The following is a 20074-nucleotide window of genomic DNA, read 5'->3' as shown; positions in this document are numbered from 1 at the left end:
TGTAGCTTGTTGAAATTTATAAAGACACTAAGTTTATGAACAGTGCATAAAAACGTACCCACCACTCTTGGTGTCAAGATGAAGCCTTGATGGTACAGTGTTATGTGAGTTATGAAAACAGAGACTATAACTGATCTTTCAAGACACAAGAAGATGCCTCAGATATAAGCTGCAGTGGAGGGGTAGAGGGAAGGTTCTGGTTTGTATATCTGAAAAGATAAATCAGAGAGAAATTTCTGTTGGACCTAATCATCTTGGAAAGTATCCAGGGAAGAAACTAAGCATCTTGCACCTAAACTGAAGCACACAGGTGCCATGAAAATACACCCTGGTAGAATCCATTTCTGCTCTGTCAGTGAGTCCCTGTATGACTTTGGGCAAGTCAATTACCACTCAGATTTTAGTTTTCCAGAGGGCTGGACTAGAGCAGGCTTCCTGCCAGCTAAAGATGCTGTGATTCTCCCAGCATTGTTGAGGTGTGGTTTCATTGATGAGAGCATGGTAATTGCTCTAAGGTCTTGTTTATCCTGCAGTTGTGTGGGCTCTTGGAAAAGAATGATACAAAAGATGAAAAAGTCATTTTTTGGCTATTAATTTAATTTTTGGAAAAACAAAATAGGAAATTATGTTCCCTAGGGCTAGGGAAAGTTACTGAGATGCTTTTCTACCTACTTTGATCCCAAATATATCAATGTGAAAGATGGGGAAATCAGTGAGAAAATTTTAGAGCCTAATTTGCCAAAAACTGAGCTCATATTTATTTTCATTTGTTTGAAATGGGAACAGAGTGTACAGTCACTGAGACTTGACCAGGTAGTTTGCAAAAAATGCTTGAAAAAGTACATCCATGTAAAAAGAATGTCTAGAATGATTCAACCACTATTATTATTTTTTTTATAAATGAGTCATGGCAGTGTTTGCCTTTCTCTTCTTTGCTTTTCACTTTTCTGTAACGGCACAGATTCTTGTGGGTTTCTTTTTTTTTCTTTTCTCTTTGGGTATGTACCAAATTTTACTACATTCAAAGATTGTTACTAATGAAATGAAAAATCTATGTCAAATTTGGTTACCATGCTGCTTTTGGAATGAGTGTTTTGTTTACGGCTCTCTCATCCTGATTCTTTTTTTAATTGGGTATATGTCCAATGACAATGTATTGGGATGAGGATAAATCAAGATTGGAGAGACACAGCCAGACTATATCCTTTTAAAGAGGCTTTTTGGAAGGCGAGAATTGGAATGAAATGAACCAGTTAAACAAGTTTTTTCAGCAGTGTCACCTTTCCTTACTGGGTGATTCAGGATATTAGCTATTCTAGAAAAAACTTGGTTTGATATAAGTAATCCCATCTACTTACCACCTTAACCCTTTAGTGAAGGAGATGATAAAATATGATTCTTAATATAACTGGGCACTTTTATATAGAAGGAGAAAAATGTAAGCACATTTTCTATGAGTGGTGATTATAGAAAGTTTTTATTGTAGCATTATGGCTTTTTCATTGGAATTAGAGAAAGCTTTTGGTAACACTAATACTAAAAAAAAAAAAAAAAAGATGATCCAAGGACTGTCTCTAAAGATGTGTCCTGATATAAGTCTGCACATGTGTGTATTTACTGATTTCTGATGTAAGGGACATGAAAGCTAACCTGATTCATTTGTTTTTAGGGGCTCTTGGCTTTGGGCCTCAGTGCAAGTCCATTGGAAAAGGCAGCTGCAACAATCTAGTGGTCACCAGCAGTCCCATGATGGTTCAGCGACTGGGACCCATTTCACCTCCAGCAAGCCAGGTCTCTACAGCATGCAACCAGATCAGTCCTAGCTTACAGAGGGCAATGAATGCAGCCAACCTGAATATACCTCCTTCAGATACCAGGTCTCAAGTTACTTTTTTTTTCCCCCTTCTTATGGTATAATCATACCTGACGAGTGTTTTCCCTTCCCTTCCTGAACACATGTGCACACACACTACACACACACACACACACACATACACTACACACATACTCACTCAAGCAACTCTTTCAATTTGAGCTTTGTAGGAGAATGTGTATAAAAACTAAGTATGTGCCATAATATCATCTTAATTGGGAAGAATGGTTTAATACCTACTGTCTTGTGGTGTGAGTGAAATGAATGGCAGTTTGAGATTTTTGGGCCTCAGTGACTAAAGCCCAGTGTGTAAATCTGTCAATTTCTGGTGAAGCAGGTCGTATCATGACCTACAAAATTGGGATATTCCAGGTACACCTATCTTACCTGCTCGTTTTTCAGTGTATATGTTGCAGTGTCCCCAGGCTGCTTTACAATCTGTTTTGTCTGTCCATCCATCTCCCCATCCACCCATCTACCCAAGTACCTATTAAGTAAGTACCTACTGTCTGCATAATACAATAGTTGAAGTTTAGGGAGATAGTAGAAAAAGTAAAGATAGAAATCATGAATTTCGAGACTTTATATGATATGTCTGGGAAGACATACGTTCATGTCTGAGTTACATGACATTTCAACAGAAGTCCGATTAGGTGCTAGAATCAGTAGGTCTGATAAATGCTGTGTATCTGTCTCCATGGGAGAGAAATGAATAGGAAAGGTAAATCACTCCCTCAGGCAAATTTTTATATCTCTCAAGGTTGATATTATAGGGGACATAAAACCAAAATACTGTGCAATGTGTAAGTTCTGTTTCTATGTTTGAAATTAATTATTTCATCTTCTATAAGTAGTCTTCTTGGAGAAACACAATTCAAAGTTTTTGCCTCTTAGTCCTAGCTCTGCTGTAAGTGTTATTTTGCAAAGGAATCTGACTCTCTGGACCTCTGCTTCCTCTTCTTGGGGGGCTGGAATCTGCTAAGATGCCTTGCAGTTCAGGGATCCTGTTTCTTTCTCTCCTTCCTCCTCCTTTTCCTCCTATCTCTCTTTCCCCCTCTTATATCTCTGCACTGTTCTCCTAGCTGCTATTTGAGACTCTGAAATCATAGTTCCTAGATCATTTTTTATGCCAGTTTTTTCCTGAAATGGAAACTTGTTTTTCACCTGAGATTTTTTGTGATGGGAAGCTGCTGCTGTCATTTACCCATTGATGATTATGCCTTGAGGGACTCCTCAGACTTGGTGAATGTTTCCTGTAAAATTAACTGTACTCATGGGGTAAATGTCATTGGGAAGCCTTCAGCTTCCTGTCTGTGGCAAGTCCAGCCCATGCCTTGAAGGCAGAGAGTGATAATTAATGGAGAAAATGATGGTAGGCAGGGCACAGGCTGCTCCAGTCATGTATCTAATGCAGTCCCTTTCATGGGTCAGCCAGGGAAGGGTCATTACTCAGTGTTTTCTGGCATTTTTGATTCCTTAGCATAATTTTATATCCTTAACAGACAACATCTTAAAGATGCATTGACATATGTTTTTTACTGTGTATTCTGTGAGTCCTTCTACGGAAATCATTTTTTGCAGGATGAGGAAAGAAACAGGAGTTGCGAAGTGACTTGGTGAAGTATGGAACTTACTATTAGCAACTGGAAAGGTTGCATTTATTTGTGATCCTTACATTGGTTTGCGTGCTCCATCAGAGGAGAGAAAGGATAGGAGGCAACATTTCAACTTGAAGGCATTTTGCTGTCTAGAGATAAAGAGAAGACAGAGAGAGAATCAGCTTTGTGTTTTATTCATTGGGGGTCATGCAGGGTGTGGGGAATGGATCATGAACTGTTTAGACTGAGTGATAGTCGCCCAATAGAAAGCTGTAAGATTTATTGTTTTTTCCTGATTATCTGTGTAATTCTTACTCATTGTAGAAAATGTAGAAAAGCACAAGAGAGTAAGTGGTAGTCATCCTGAATTCTACCACTCACAAGGAACCATGGGTAGAATTTTGATATACATCCTTCTAGCTATATGCAAATACATATATTGTAAGCATAGGTTTTCCTTTCTACCAAATTGATCTATAATAATCTACACAGTATTATAATTACTTTTTTCGTTAATGTACACACTTTCTTTTGTAATAAAAAATCTGCTGCAGCATCATATAATGGCTTCTTCCTGCCCAAGATTCCATTTTGTAAAAAAGTATATAAATAAAACTAATTTTTCCTCAGTCTTTTATCACTGGACATTTAGTTGTTTCCCTTTATTTCAGTATTATAAATAATACTTTATTTGATTAACTCTGTAAATCTTTTGTTGCACATCTCTGGTTATTAGAATAAATTCTTATAGCAGTTAAAATTTGTTGAGTTATAGGAAATGCACAGTTTGAGGCTTTTGATACGTATTCTCAAATTACACTGCAGAAAAGTCCTTCTCATTTATAAACTCGCCAACAATCTGAGAGTTCCTGTTTTCCCATAGTTTATCAAATACTAGGTATTATTTTTATAACTTTGCCAATTTGATGTACAAGTTGTTATTTTATCTTAATTTGTATTTTCTTAATTATTGATAATATTGAATAGTTTTCATAGATTTATTGACTGTTTGCATTTTTTCTTTTGACCTCCTTTGAGTATTTTTCTCCTGGAGTGCTCATTTTGGAAAAAAGCACTCTTTCTAAGCTTTGCTGGGTTCCATTTAATCCAGTGATGAGAATCATGCCCAACGGCTATATGTTTTGCCTTTATTAATTTCCCGACCATTTCTGACTAGCCTCACTAAATGATAAATGCAAACTATACCTTACCATCTTGAAGATCCAGGAGCCATTCTTGATTTAGGCACTGCTAAAACTCTGTAATACAGAGGCCATTGTATATATTTCTCCTAAAATGACAAAGCTGAAGTGCTGATACAATAACCTCGTACAGTGGCTTCATATACCAAGCTAACAAAAGTTGAATGGGCAGTAGAAGAGATTGGATGCTACTTGCATGGGCTTTGTGTATGTTTAGCTTTTCTAGTGCTTTCACAGACATTGTGATTTTACATTTTATGATTGAATATTCATAAACTACCTGCAAGTATTACCCCTATTTTATAGATGATGGACCCAAGGCACAGAAAGTCTAAATGCTTTGCCTAGTGTCACCTAGCTTGTCAGTTACAAAGTTCAACCATCAATCTAATAATGTCATTCCAGATCCAACAAGGCACTACATTTTTTTCTCCTAAACCAGAAATTCTTGGAGGTGATTTCTGGGGATGGAATTTCCTAGGGCTTCCTTTTGGGTCGGACTGTGTCCATGAAGGTTAGAGGAGGCTAAGGGGGATGAGAATGGACTCTGGGTTCTACGTAAGTTCTAACATTTTATAAAGCTATCCTGGCTTCAGATGCAGTGCTAATTCTTCTGGGGAATTTGTCCAGGCTCATAGACAAGAATTTCCAGATAGACTAGCATGAATCTTTTCCATGACACATAATACATACATACATATGTGTGTGTGTGTGTGTGTGTGTGTGTGTGTGTGTGTATATTCATTCTCTTGAGCATCATTTTGAGGAATTTCATGTGATCTGTAAGTTAACATTTCTTTTGAGTTTGGCACTGACCAAGCAATTCAGCTTGGTCGTCACACCTCTTATGGCCCCATGAGAGTTATACTGAGCTCTTGCTTCACCAGCTACCCTACACCCGTTATACTGATAGTTTCTGAGTTTTTCAGATTGCTCTTATTTTGTTTGAGCTATCTCTTTCCTTTCCCATACAGCTCCAAATTAACCAGTCACCAGAAATACTATCCTTAGGTTCAGATGAACATATGGAAATGGAGATTGCTTCAGTGTCGTGATAGAACCACAGCTCTTTGTTACTTTCTTTCCCATAGGCCTGGTGTGGGTAGCAGCAGGGATTATAGGCGAGAGTCCTTTGGAATCTTTCACAGTCATTCAATATATTGTTGCAGAAAGAGAACAGAAAATGTGGATTCCAGCCATAGCTTTTATAACTTTAAGCTTGTTATACTAGGTCTTTTAATCAAGCAGAGCATTATGGACCACATGTGGAGTATGATGTGGGGAAAAGAGGATGTATGTGATCCAGCTAGGTGACTGGATCCAGCTTCATTTGCACTTCTATAAGGACTTTGGTTCCCCCCTCCTTTTTTTTTTTGGTGTCACTGGGAGGAATTTCACAGAACTTCAGTTTTTATAAATAGGAGTTATTAAAAAATCCAGTTTACTTACCTCACAGGCTGTATCAAATGAGATAATTTATAGGGAAAATGCTTTGTAAGCTATAAATGATGGTTAGTTATCATTATATTGATTATTCACCTTCTTAATCAACAATTTTTTGAAAAATTACCATATGTCTAATACTCTGGTGGGTCCTGGGGGAGATAAAAATGATCTCTTCTATTGAATGGCTTTGAATTTTATTGAGAAAGATAACACCCCCAGATGTCTGAAGTTAGCTATGTTTAAGGTGCAGTACAGACAATATATAACTTATTTGGAAAGAGGATTCTTACTGAGAGGTAGTGTATTTGGAGGAGGTTTCATGGATTAGAACTTTGAAAGATTAAAAGATCTGGGTAATTGCATAGGAGGGAGGCAGGCTACTAGGTAAAGCCCATTTGCTGGAAGTTTTGTTCTTATTAGGTGTTTGACATAGAAGAGAGAGTTCTCTGTTCATATTACTGCCTTAGTGAATAGAATATATAATTTACTTTCTGAAAAATATATGATAACTGTCTTAGAAAACTGAGATGTCCAAGGAGTTAAGGAGTGTGCTGGCATGGAGTTATGCTCAGATTTAAACTGATCCATACTTAGGTGTAATTTGAGAAAAATAAGAAACATCTCTTGACAATGGAACAAATGAACATGTCTCACTATAGGCTGCCCTCAAACCAAATAATATAATTTAAAATGCAAAGTATATACAGGTGGGTAAAATACTTTCTGCCTGCTATTCACTGCTTAAAAATCTGAAATGCTCCAGTAAGGCAGTGACCAGGCAAACGCACCATTTGAGAATGTTCTATAAACCTTCTCAGCCTCAGGGTGTAAAGCAAAGTCAGTTGTCTTTGCCTCATATATGACACGACTACTGATTTGGCTTGGGTTGGAAAGCAATTCTTGAATCTCCCTGGGGAAGAGACTCAAAGGCCCTTGACATCCAATCACCAGGAGCCTTCAGCTGAGCTCTGCAGGGGGAGCTGCATGCACCGGGTGTTCTGGGAAAATAATTGAAAGTGTCCACGGGGAATTAAAAAACAGATGCTTCAGAAACCACTTTGGGGCTAGCAAAAGGACTTCAACCCAAATATAAGGATGTGGACCAAGAAATATATCTGTGTCAAGGGCAACTGGACGTCAATTCCTGCTGTGTTTGTCGTTGGTAAACATTACTTCACTCGATGGAGACATCACATCGATAACAGTGTTATCTATCACCTTATACTGTGCATTTTGGAGCTGAGATGTTTTCTTGCCAATATCTCATGCTTGTAGGAAATAGTGTTCTTGGCTTCCATTTTGTGAAAAGGAGTAGAGGAACAGGTGGGATGAGAATGCTTCTCTTTTCCCTCAGTTCCTTTGGAACAGGTTGCTGTATAACAGCAGGAAGTAGTAAATGGGTTCCTTCTGGGAATAGATATTCTATATAATATTTTGTTTTGATTAATTTTTCATCAGAAAAAAAGATCTCTGTAGAAAGCCAATGCAGGTACATATAAATAAGCCAGGTTTTTCTGATATATACCATGTCTGAGTCGGGAAATAAAGTAAGGTATGTCTAGCCTCTTTGTGACAGATTTTCCATCCAAGGGACATAGCTTTTCGCTTCAATGATTTTTAAGGCAGTGATGTTACAGTAAAACAAAATGGATTTTAAAGTAGCCAGACTACATTACAAACCATTTTGATATGTAGGTAAATATCGTGACACGTGAGGCATGTTTTGTAAAGGATTAGAAGAACAGGAGAGGAAGTGTTGCAAAGTCAACTACTGAAAGCGAATGATCTGCTCTTGGCCCAAAGGTGCTCTGATTTAAGGACGAGAGCTCATGGAAAACCCCAAACTAATGAGAGTGATTAAACCCTGCATGGCCCAAATGCATAATTCCAGATATGACTTGATTTCAGGCTGTCACTCCTTTATATATTATAGCTGTATTTTATATATTTTTTCATTTCCTGGGATGATTTGATGTTGTGACTGAGTATTGATAGTGTAAATTGCTCTGTTTTCAAGAAATCTTTAAAATTCCTTAATATTAGTAAAACAAATCTGTGAAATTATTATTACGTCCCCTGGATGACTCTTTGACTTTGAGGGTTTACTTTTTTTTGAATCAAGGATGGGTTTGTTTTACCTCAGCAATTGGTTTTACTTGAAGGCTGGGACTCTGTTTAGACTTGTATTTCCTGCAATGCCTATTTGTAACATGCTGCACAGTAGGTGCTTAATAAATACTTACTTATTTTGTATGCTGTCAGGCATCAATAATTACTCCCAGGTCTCTAATTGTTTCCCCTACATTAAAAAAGATATTTAAAAATAAAGCAAGGACTATTTATAATTAAAGTATTAAGATTATTTATAACAATAGATCTTTTGTTTTATTATTCCATTGAGCATTAGCCTTTATTGTTCTTCTTGGTAAAATGTTATTTACCTGGAACTAAAAGCCCTGGGTTTTATCTTAGCCAAAGAATGTGTGTTTAGCCGAGAATGTAATTAGGGGAAATACTTAAGGGATTGTCAATGCAATGTTCTTTTAGCTCTTAAGCAATCCATATCCTGCTAAAATGTTTGTCCTTCCCCCCCCCCTCTCTGGCTGCTGTTCCAGGTCCCTTATTTCGCGTGAGTCTTTGGCGTCCACGACTTTGAGTCTGACGGAAAGTCAGTCGGCCTTGAGCGTGAAACAAGAGTGGTCTCACGGCTACAGGGCTCTCCCTTCGCTCTCCTCCACCCATGGCTCTCAGAATGGCATTGATCTAGGGGATCTCCTCAGCCTTCCTCCTGGGACAGCCATGTCCAGCAACAGTGTCTCTAACTCATTGCCCTCCTACCTTTTTGGCATGGAAAATAGCCACTCTCCTTACCCTAGTCCCCGGCACTCTTCGGCCAGGTCCCACTCAGCCCGCTCCAAGAAGAGAGGGCTGTCCTTGTCCCCGCTGTCCGATGGCATTGGGATAGACTTCAATACCATCATCCGCACTTCGCCCACGTCCTTGGTCGCCTACATCAACGGGTCGAGGGCTTCCCCAGCCAACATGTCCCCGCAGCCTGAAGTCTATGGGCATTTCCTGGGGGTGCGCGGCAGCTGCATTCCCCAACCGTGCTCTGTGCCAAGCAGCCAGAAGGGTGTGCGGGTGCCCAGCGGCGGCGTGGCGCTCCCAGCGTACGGCGAGGACGGCGCGCTGGAGTACGAGCGCATGCAGCAGCTGGAGCACGGCGGCCTCCAGCCCGGCCTGGTCAACAACATGGTGGTGCAGCATGGCCTGCCGGGCCCCGACGGCCAGCCGGCCAGCTTGCTGAAGACTGAGCGCCTGGATGATTTCTCGGGCAGCGCCCTGGACCTGCCCCCTGCGCCCCCTCTGCCTCCTCTGCCGCCACCGCCCCAAGGCCCCCCGCCCCCCTACCACGCCCACCCACACCTGCACCACCAAGAGCTCGTCCCCCACGCCCAGCCGCTGGCCCTGCCCCCGAGCGCCCTGGAGGAGGATGGGGAGATGGACGACGCCGTCGGGGGCAAGCACTGCTGTCGCTGGATCGACTGCAGCGCCATGTATGAGCAGCAGGAGGAGCTTGTGCGGCACATAGAGAAGGTGCACATAGACCAGCGCAAAGGCGAAGACTTCACTTGCTTCTGGGCCGGTTGTCCTCGAAGGTACAAGCCATTCAACGCCCGCTATAAACTGCTGATCCACATGAGAGTCCACTCCGGGGAGAAGCCCAACAAGTGTACGGTGAGTTTCCCAAAGCCCACGAGAGTTCATTGGAAGTGCATGTGTTTTCCAAACTCAGCTCACAAGTTAGGGGACATTTTCTTCTTTTATGGCGTTTGGATGCCTGGGAGTCTAGGTATCCATGAGCTCTGACCCCTTTTCAGCCTGGGGAAGGGGAAGGTCTCTTTAATTATTAGCGGCCCAGGTATCTCTCCACTTCTAGATTCTGTTCTGCAAATGTACATGGTCTGTCACATCAGGGGAGGTAAATCTGCCACACTGTCCAAAATCTTGGAAAATAGATGCCTTCAAGCATCAGCTTGAAGTTGCTGAAATGTGCAGGGCAGAGGAACACACACTGCACCACCAGCAAGCTTTAGCTTTTCCGAAGCAAATATTCAGTGATTTTTTTCTTCTCTCCAATAACTGGGCCAGTATTGGGTTGGGGGAGGGGTGATTCTCATATTTGGGAAGGAACTCACACTTTGCAACTTGGCTAGTAAAAATGTTGCTGCATGCATCCACATGCCTGCACACTGCATGCTACGGGTTGTAAGACTAGTTAATGATTTATAGCCAGCATAAAAACACCCAGGGGATACCCAGGAGTGGAATCTCACAGGATCTCACCAAATTTTAAGGAGAAAGAATTTTGTGGAAAGATATAAGGAGAGACAACTGAGAGGGGAATGTGCCTTTGGTGTTGAAGGAAGTGTTCATGGGGTCTCTTTCTCCCCTGCCTTTCCCTTCACGACATCGATCCTGGAACTATCTCTGTTTCTTGGCATAATTTACTATTTTTGAATAATATGACTGTTACATGATTTCACAATAATTTCACACCTAACAGAAACCCTCAGGGTTTACAAGGAGGACATCACCCTTGGGATCACAGGGCGGCTTTGCACAATCTCAGACAGCTCAGTTAACTCTTGGAAAAAGAGGAGCATGTGTTTTATATTAGTTTAGATGGACAGAAATATTTCTTTTAGAGTTAAAATCTGAGAATTATAGGTACTCCCTGGATATTGAATATACTACAGGTCACTAAATGTGTGAAATATATAAATCATTTTGAAAAGAAACCTATTTAGATGGTGGTCCCCCAGCTCGAGTCCCTTCTTTCTATAGTATGTCTTGCTGATAAAGAATCTGGACCATGTTTATGTTGGATTTTAGATTGGCCAAGTTGTCTGATTCATGTAAAAGCAAACCAAACAGGTGATAGCTGTAATGCAAGTATTAGAATCACTTTTTCGCCGTCCAGTAGTTATTTTTGAAAGAGTTTTAAGAATTTCTGGCAGAATGAAATTGCATTTCTTGTTATTACATTATGCCCCATGTTGTGATTTTTCTTAAGGAAAACCTGAAGCTGATACATTGTGAGAATGCCAGGTTATATGAGTGAAAAGAATAATTACATTCCAGGCGGCAAGACCTTACTCTGTCAGTAGGGTTCTGCATTAAAAATGCCAGAAAAAGACAAGCAATTGAAGGCAATTCCATTTACTCTGTTTGGAACACACCGGCCTCTTGCAGGCAAGAAAGACATTCAGTCTCTGAAGGAAAACAGTCCAACCTTTTAGTTCTGACTAATCCTGGCTGAAAATAGTTTGCTGGATTTGGCTTTACTGAAATAAACATAAAGGCTTGAATTATCCCAAAAAATATTTTTTGCATTGCAAAATTAATTTTTGTGCAATAGGATTTCCCCATTTTCCCACTGTTCCTAGACTTTGCAAAGTCATATAACTTTATAAAGTTGACTTTTGCTAAAGTGTGTGATGAGTATTAAAAACAGAAATACTTTAGTGAAAGAATAAGCTGAGAGGTGAATATTTGCAGGCCTCTGCATAGCTTTGCATTGTATCGTTCAGGATGGGTATGAGAGGTGATTTCTCTCTCCCATAGTCTGCCGACTTCCTACTTCTAGATGGTATCTTTGCAAAATTCAGATTGCGGAATTTAATAGCATATCAAATCTAGAACCATAAAGCTTTTACTTACACATGTTATAGTGCAAATGTATTTATACAAAACAGGGTTTCTTAGGAGCTGACTAATGCTGCAATTCTCATCTCGGGACTGTATATTTTTAGCAGGAAGACATCCATTTTCATATAAAACATACATATCATGAACATTATGTCTTCTGAAAACTGTTATGTTGCTACATGTCATCTGCTTGATTTGTAGGGCTATAGCTAACTGGCAGCAAGTAATTTTGCTGTGAAAGTTTAGCAGTCCTCTCAAGTTATAGTCCATGGATAGAAGACATTGTGCTTAATGTGGAAGCACATCTGAAAAAAGATGCATTTTTCTGCCTTTTGCAGAACCAATCTTTACACTCTTGGAATCCAGACACAAAAAACTGTTAAAACTGAAATGTTTCAACTCCCATTGCTTTGAAATCTGATGGTAGTTGATTCAAAGCTCAAGATCCTTGCCAAGTAAAATGACCGCACTCCTCTTTTGGAGACATGAAGTGATCTTTGGGTTTTTGTGGCTGTGTCACATGCTGCAAAGGCAAGGAGCAGTTTGAATTATAATACCCAGTCCACTTTTGTTTTACGTATGTTTAACTGTTATTAATTTTCTGTGGACCATAGTTAGAGTTAGTCATCATTTTCACTCACTTAGCTTATTGACCCAAGAAAGATGTGATGACCCAATTGTGTTTGGTGACCATGACTACAGGCAGCACAATGAGCTTCTGAAAGTCATGGTCAAAGAAGAGTATGTGAAAGGGCTACTCAGTGACAGCCTGCTTACAGTAAGAGGCTACCACTGGTGTCCTCCCTTGATGCCAAATTCCATTTCAGGCATGGAAAAATGCATTCTCAGAATCTCTGACTGTAATTCCTCAGCCTTACTCAGAACTCTGAGATTCAGATCACTCAGGATTCTAGGTGGCAGAACTGGGGTAGGATTGTTAATTTATTATTTGGTTAACTTACTGGAAGAAGAGAATGGTTTCTTTTCTCTTTCCCACCCAAACAACTCCACCCTTCTGTAGATCTCATTCTTATTGCTTCTGTGGAAAGCCAAACCAGCTGCTCTCTCTCCAGGCCTGGCCTCCATCACAGAGATAGTCCTAGCCAATGGCACAGGCCTTGAGAAGTAAAGGCTTCAGTAGGCAACTCAGTTAAATCAGAAACTAAGATATAGCAATATTATATTAAAAATACCTGAGTCCATTCATTACTGTCTATTAATTAAAGCAATTTCTAGGTGCTGAATCATTCTATTTAGACCTTCCGGAGCTTAGACCAATCTCAACATTGATGAATCCTGGCATATATTAAAACTTTTAAGCATTCCCAGGTATAGTTATGCTGAATTCTATTACGTTTTTGAGATGATAAGGTTTGAAATTCTCAAGTCCGAACAAGTCATGGAGTCTTGGAATTTGTTTCTTTCCCAAACCCCTGTTTCATGTTCCTAAAAGGACAACATGAAGTGTAACCCAAAACTGTACATGTACACTAACCATCCCTAACAGTATCCATAGTAATGGTTCCAACAGAGTGCGCACTGAGAATGTTTTTACTGTAGGTCTTTTTGCCATTAAGTTGAAGAGTGTGCAATGCCTGGGTAGCATTCCCAGGAAGGTGTGTTCTGAATGAGCTCAGGCACACTCTGTCTGCCAGTACTTCTCATGAGAAAGCCTATCTGATCGGAGCAGAGTGAGCAGAGGGACAGGGTTCTGTTGCCAGGATCAGAAACACTGATGGCTTGCCTTTGTGCACAATAGAAAGCAGTTGTGCTGGGAGGTTAGGGAGTGTTAATAAGGGAATTAGGGGGAATGTGGGTTGCCGCTTAAATTCTGCTTATTTTTCCTGGATGAATTTTATCCAACAGCAAAAAGGAATTTTGCAAAACTTTTACCCACCCACAGATTTTCACGAAAATGTCACTGACCAAAGACAGCTTTGAATTTTGTATGAATTGACTCATTTCTCCACAGGCATTTTGCCTGGCAAAATCCAGAATATTTGCTTTGGCTTGAATATTGGGCAGTTTGCTTTTTAAGTAACATTGGATTATGAATACAAGAAAATAAATACAGATCTGGGGCCATGTCCCTCTTCGTCTTTTATGGCCTGATTTATGGATTCATGGACCAGCTTTAGCTATGTAAGACATTTCTTGAGGAAAAGTAAATTCATTGTAAACTGTGGAAGAACGTTTTTTTTCATATCCTTTATTTTGTTATTTTGATAAGACTTGGCATTGATGTGATGACCACAAGTGTATGACCAGAAGGGACCTTAGGAAAATATCATCTAAGCATAACTATTAGTTACCACTCCACAACCTTCATATTGGCAACATTAATAAATTCTCATAATGTTAAGTATTGATGAAAGTATGGAGAATGGGGAATGCTTTAACATTGCTGGTGAGAGTAAATTGGTGTAACCACTTTGGAAAAAATGTTGGGCATATCTAGTAAAGGTGAAGATGAGTATATCCAACAAAACCATGTCTGTGTCTGCCCTAGAGAAGCTCTTGCGTATGGTGGCAGGGAGACACACAAAAAAGGTGTCTATTGAGCACCTTTTTTTTTTCTATTTTAAAAAACAGTGTAAATAACCTGTTTATAGATAAGGTAAATCAATAAACTGTGGTTTATTCCTAATGAAATAATATAAAGGAGCTTAAAATCAGTGAACTAGATATAAATCTCTATATCTATAGATAGATAGATATCGCCATGGATAAATCTTAAAGAACAACTTTGAATAAAAAAATTAAATGCAAAAGGATATGTACAGTACAATACAATTTATGTATGTTTCAATACACACTAAGCAGTATTATATAATTTTTGTAGATACATAATTACTAGGTTAAACAATAAAATCATGTGGGCAGGATAATTAGTAACCTTAGGATAGTGGATAGTTCTAGAGAGGAAAGAAGTAAGAAGAAATGAGATGTAGGGATTTTGTTTTTTTCCCCAGCGAATGACAGAACTAAAACAAATATGGCAAAATATTAATTTCTTTTTAGCTTAACGGTGGTAATATAGGTGTCAGAGTTATCTTAAAATATTTCTATGCTTTGCTGCCTGTTTGAAATATTTCATAACTGTAAGTATATATTTTTATCTAAAAATAAAAGAAAATAAATGAGTATAACACTCCACCTCCCTTGCCACACATACCATTTTTTTCAGATGAGGGTTGTTTAGTTGTTGTCTACTTAGTGCCTCCAAGGCTGTGGTCCTCAACCTTGGCTGACATCAAAATCACGTGGAGGGCCGGCCCTGTGGCTTAGCGGTTAAGTGCGTGCGCTCCGCTGCTGGGGCCCCGGGTTCGGATCCCGGCGCTCACCGACGCACCGCTTCTCCGGCCATGCTGTGGCCGCATCCCACGTACAGCAACTAGAAGAATGTGCATCTATGACATACAACTATCTACTGGGGCTTTGGGGAAAAAAAATAAATAAATAAAGAATTTAAAAGAATCACCTGGAGAGCTTTATGAAATAACTGTTCCTGGGTCCACCCCCAGAGTCTGTGATGTAATTGGTTTGAGGTGCAGCTTCCCAAAGTGATTCTAATGTGTAGCCAAGGGTGAGAACCGGTACTCTGAAAGTGTTCACATTCTGACAACGAACTCTAGATAAATGAAGGCCTACCTTATCATTAAAGTTAAGGTGTAGGGAGGCAGTGTTTAGTAGCTAGTACATCTTTATTATCATCAGTGTCCTGACAATGATTAGGGTAATTTTGTGTTCCCTTGGAATAAAATTCAGAGACAACAGATAAGAAGATAATAGAGCGACTCTGATAATGGCAGAAGGCTTTCAACTGAGCGTTCGTGTCGTATTCAGAGTACTTTTTCTCTACAATTAATAGTCAGTTAAAGGTTGGGATGAGACTGTGCTGAGCAGTTTATATTATTGCCACCTCCTTGCCTCCCTGAGTTAAAAGTGGAACTGACAAATCTAGCACATTGTTCCCATTCTTAAAGGTAAGATAGAGTGTTCTCTCTTCCAAATACAGTGCTGCCTTTCTGCTTTTAAAATAAAGTGGTCTTCAAAACATTTTTGCTGCTATGGATATTTCTGAAGAGTTGGTAAATTACCAAAATATTGAATTTTCCCTTTTATCAAATCTGCGTGATGTGATTAAATAAATAAAATTAACATTAATATCCTCTTTGTCTCTTGAGGCTGAAATACCACCAGTGAAACATCTGGTAAAGATCAGAGAGAGCGTAGCTTCCAAATCATATCCCACAAGGCATCAGTCTGTCAGATATTTAATGCAAACTCAATGACTTAAAAAAATACAACTAAATCGCAAGTTTTCTTCCAGCAATTTTACATAAGAAAGAGACACTGGCATATTAATCTGCGTACATACTTGTTCAACATACTGTAGACATATATATATATGTCACTATAAATTGTGAACCCCTTAGTCTAGGTAAAAGCAAAACCACAGAAATTCTCATCAGATGGGGCTTTGACCACAGTTTGTAAGGCATCTGTCAAATTGGATTTCACATCCCCAAACACAGTTTAGAACCCTGCCATTTGGTAGTGGTTTAATTTTATTTCCCTTTAGAAGGCATTTAATCCACTTTACCTGGGGAACTGGCCTTTTGTGAACTTTGTCCTGAAAATAAATTCGTAGCAGATTTGGGCAAATGTTTCAAAGCAATCGTGATTTATATTTCTTTGCCCTGCGATGCTAGGATTAATGAAAAACAATAGATAATGAGAGAAACCCTAAGAGGTTAAATATTTGAGGCTTTATCCTCATTAAGCAAAATCATTAACTACATGATGGTTAATGTTCCTTTTAGTTCACATTTGTTTTGTGGTTTTTCTCTAATTTCATGCCCTGCAATAATGTTTTTAAAATTAGAAAGAATTATGCAAATCTTTTCATAAATGATCTGATTAAGGGAATGTATTTAAAACATTTTGAGGTTTGTTCATATATAGATTTAAAAAAGTATTTTTCTTAGTTCACTCAGACTGTATCAGTGTGGAAAATTAGTATGGCAATTTATTAGAAACATCTTTTGTGACCTTTGGAATATTTCTTGCTTAGTTTTTCTTTGAGGGGTCATGTTGACATCTTTGAGTCCAGGTAGCATTTGAGTGTGTAGAGTGAAAGACCAAACACATTTATTTTCCCAAAAAAGAAGTGGTCCGATTCTCTTTGATCTTTCAATGTGTTTTCTTCAAGCTCTTAGTAGAATGATGTGGAAAAGAGATGTTTATTTGTTTTTCCAGGCAGATTTATTAGTTTCTATTGTAATTACTGAGTCAGGGCTTCTAGACTATCAATAAAACAATGGATGTTGTAACCCTGAGCAGTGGATGTGTGACTGTGAACCTGGGCAGGCAGGCTCAATTTCCCATCTGTTCAAACTCTAGAAGCCTCGTCCAGACGGGAGATGGATTGGTCTAATAGGTGTCATCACTCATATAGGAGGTAGGTTGTAGATAGGAATTTGGTGAGAAAATGGAGTGAAGCCTGTGTGTTCTTATTTTGCAGCACAGTATTTATTTTTATTTTCTTGGGCCATAGATACTGGACTTGAGTAGGGAGAAAGACTAATTCTTTTGAGGGAGAATTTTGAAGAATTAAAAAAAAAATGGTTAATTTGAAAAATTATTAAGATATTGGGAAGTGAGATGGCCTGGTTCTGTGCAGGTAGGATCAGTGTGCATAAGTCATTATACCATGCTGCAAACTTAGGGTGACCATATAATTTATTATTCAAATTGGGACACCTTTTAGAGTTAAAGGAGTTCTATTTCGCTGGAATATCAATGTAAACCAGGCTTGTCCTGGAAAAACCAGGATGTGCAGTTGTCCTACACAAATAATATATGCACTGATGTGTCTGCCCAATCAATGCATGTTCATTCATTCATTTGCTCACTGAGTACAAACCGTGTGCCACTCCCTGTCCTGGAAGCTGGAAAGAACAGGAATAAATGGGACATTCTCTTGAGCTCACAGTCTTCTAGGAATGACAGCTGCATAAATAGTTATTTATATAGTAATGAAACGAGGGCTATGATATAGGTCTATACAGATTATTTTAGTGGGAAAGTGGGGGAAGTAGCTTCCAACTATTTCTGTAGAGTCTGGGCAGGCTTCTTAGAGGAGGTGACTGCATCTTGAGAGAAGAGAGTAATCTTGCAGAGAAAGGGAAGGAGGCCATTCAAGTGGAGCACTACAATGTGCGATAGCACAAGGATGTGAAAGAGCCCAGAAGAAAAACAATTCCCAAGTAGTTTCATCGTCCGAGACTAGGTAGGAGTGGGAAGGGAGGCTGGAAATTTACCTTTGGCCTGTAGCAAACGACCTTTACTATCAAATAGGGATAATGTTTTGAAAATTAGGAAGAATTGCACACCTAGTTAATACAAATGCATATCCCATTAATGCAAAAAAAAAAAAAAAAAACTTAGGAAGTAACATCACTGAGATAGCAGGCACTGTGCTTTAGTGAAGATGAAATGAAACTTTGACTTCCCTGAACCGTCTCATTGCCTCTTAAAGTTTATAGTTTAATGCTTTGTTAAAACATATCTCTTGGCAGCTATCATATGAAACACAAATTTTTCTTATACCAAGTGATCAGCCTGGGAAACATATAAATGGAGACAAGCATAAAAGCATTTTCTCTGGTGAACTTTAAAGAAAAACATTAAAAACCTGGGGACAACTAGAGACCAAAGCTATTTGATCAGTTATGTAGAATGATTAAGATGTGGACAGAGGCTGCATGCATTATCCTGTATATGAATATCCTTCCATTAGTTAAATATTTCCTTTTATACTCTGTAAAGAGAGTGAAGTACTGTTAAACAAAAGTTTGGACTGGTGCTCATTATGCTGAGCCTGTCAGCCCTTTCAAGACTTTTTCCCCTCACTGCTAAGATTTACTTAGGAATTTTTTTCTGCTTAGACTGAATTAATACAGAACAGAGCTAAATGTTTGAGATGGTTAGGTTAGAGAGCAAATTAAATTAATTCTCATCAAAATGGTGCCCTTTCCCAGTGATTCAGTTCGGAACACTGTAGGGCTGTGTGCCTCTCCATACTGGGGAAGGCAGAGTGAGAAGAGTCTTGCCTTTTGCTACTTGAGCTTCCTGCTCCAGCCGCACTCACCTCATCTGGGGTTTGAGCCTCCCAAGGTCAGGCATCTGCCTGTGTGACCAGAAAGCACAGCCTAGAGCCAACCTCGGTGGACCCAGGTGTTCAGAGTGTTCCAGATAGGGTATCTGATTGATCTTGCTCTTAAAATTTGCCAGGCAGCATCTCAGGCTTGTCTCTCCAGAATAATGTCTGTGTTTTAGAATGTTTGAAAGTGCTTTAATTGTAAAGTTGAGGCATGAAAATTGGGCCTGGTAAGCCCATCCTTTGACGAGAAATGTTACTACAGTAGTCCTCCCTTACTCAGTGTCACTTTCCACTGTTTCAGTTACTAGTGGTCAACTGCAGTCCGAAAACACTAAATGGAAAATTCCAGAAATAAACAATTCATAAGTTTTAAATTGCACGCTATTCTGAATAGTGTAATGAAATCTTGTACCATCCCGTTCAGTCCTGCCCAGGGCGTGAACCATCCCTTTGTCCAGCGTATCCACGCTATATACGCTACCCGCCCCTTAGTCACTTAGTAGCCCTCTCGGTTATCAGATGAACTCTCAGTATTGCAGTGCTTGTGTTCAAGTAACCCTTATTTTATAATAATGGCCCCAAAGTGCAAGAGTAGTGATGCTGGCAATTCGGATATGCCAAAGAGAAGCTGTCAAGTGCTTCCTTCAAGTGAAAAGGTGAAAGTTCTCAACTTATTATGAAAAGAAAAAAAATCGTGTGCTGAGGTTGCTAAGATCTATGGTAAGAATGAATCTTCTTGGGCCGGCCCCGTGGCTTAGCCGTTAAGTGCGTGCACTCCGCTACTGGCGGCCTGGGTTCGGATCCCGGGCGCGCACCGACACACAGCTTCTCCGGCCATGCTGAGGCGGGTCCCACATACAGCAACTAGAAGGCTGTGCAACTATGACATACAGCTATCTACCGGGGCTTTGGGGAAGAAAAAGGAGGAGGATTGGCAAGAGATGTTAGCTCAGAGCCAGTCTTCCTTGGCAAAAAGAGGAGGATTAGCATGGATGTTAGCTCAGGGCTGATCTTCCTCACCAAAAAAAAAATAAAAAAAATAAATGTTAAAAAAAAAAAATGAATCTTCTGTTCA

General features: G+C 39.5%; 1 protein-coding gene across 1 annotated transcript in view; it reads left to right on the top strand.

Annotated features, from left to right (window-relative positions):
• Positions 1–20074, top strand: part of GLIS3 (GLIS family zinc finger 3) — a 422334-nt gene that overhangs the window by 127227 nt on the left and 275033 nt on the right. Inside the window, exons 2-3 of the mRNA XM_058565743.1 lie at positions 1670–1877; positions 8735–9857. Coding sequence (XP_058421726.1) covers positions 1670–1877; positions 8735–9857 — 1331 coding nt within the window. The remainder of the gene's footprint in view (positions 1–1669; positions 1878–8734; positions 9858–20074) is intronic.

Source organism: Diceros bicornis, chromosome 22 (genome assembly GCF_020826845.1).
Source record: "Diceros bicornis minor isolate mBicDic1 chromosome 22, mDicBic1.mat.cur, whole genome shotgun sequence".
NCBI lineage: Eukaryota > Metazoa > Chordata > Mammalia > Perissodactyla > Rhinocerotidae > Diceros > Diceros bicornis.
The sequence above is the reverse complement of the archived record's forward strand: the minus strand, read 5'-3'. Positions and strand labels throughout refer to the sequence as shown.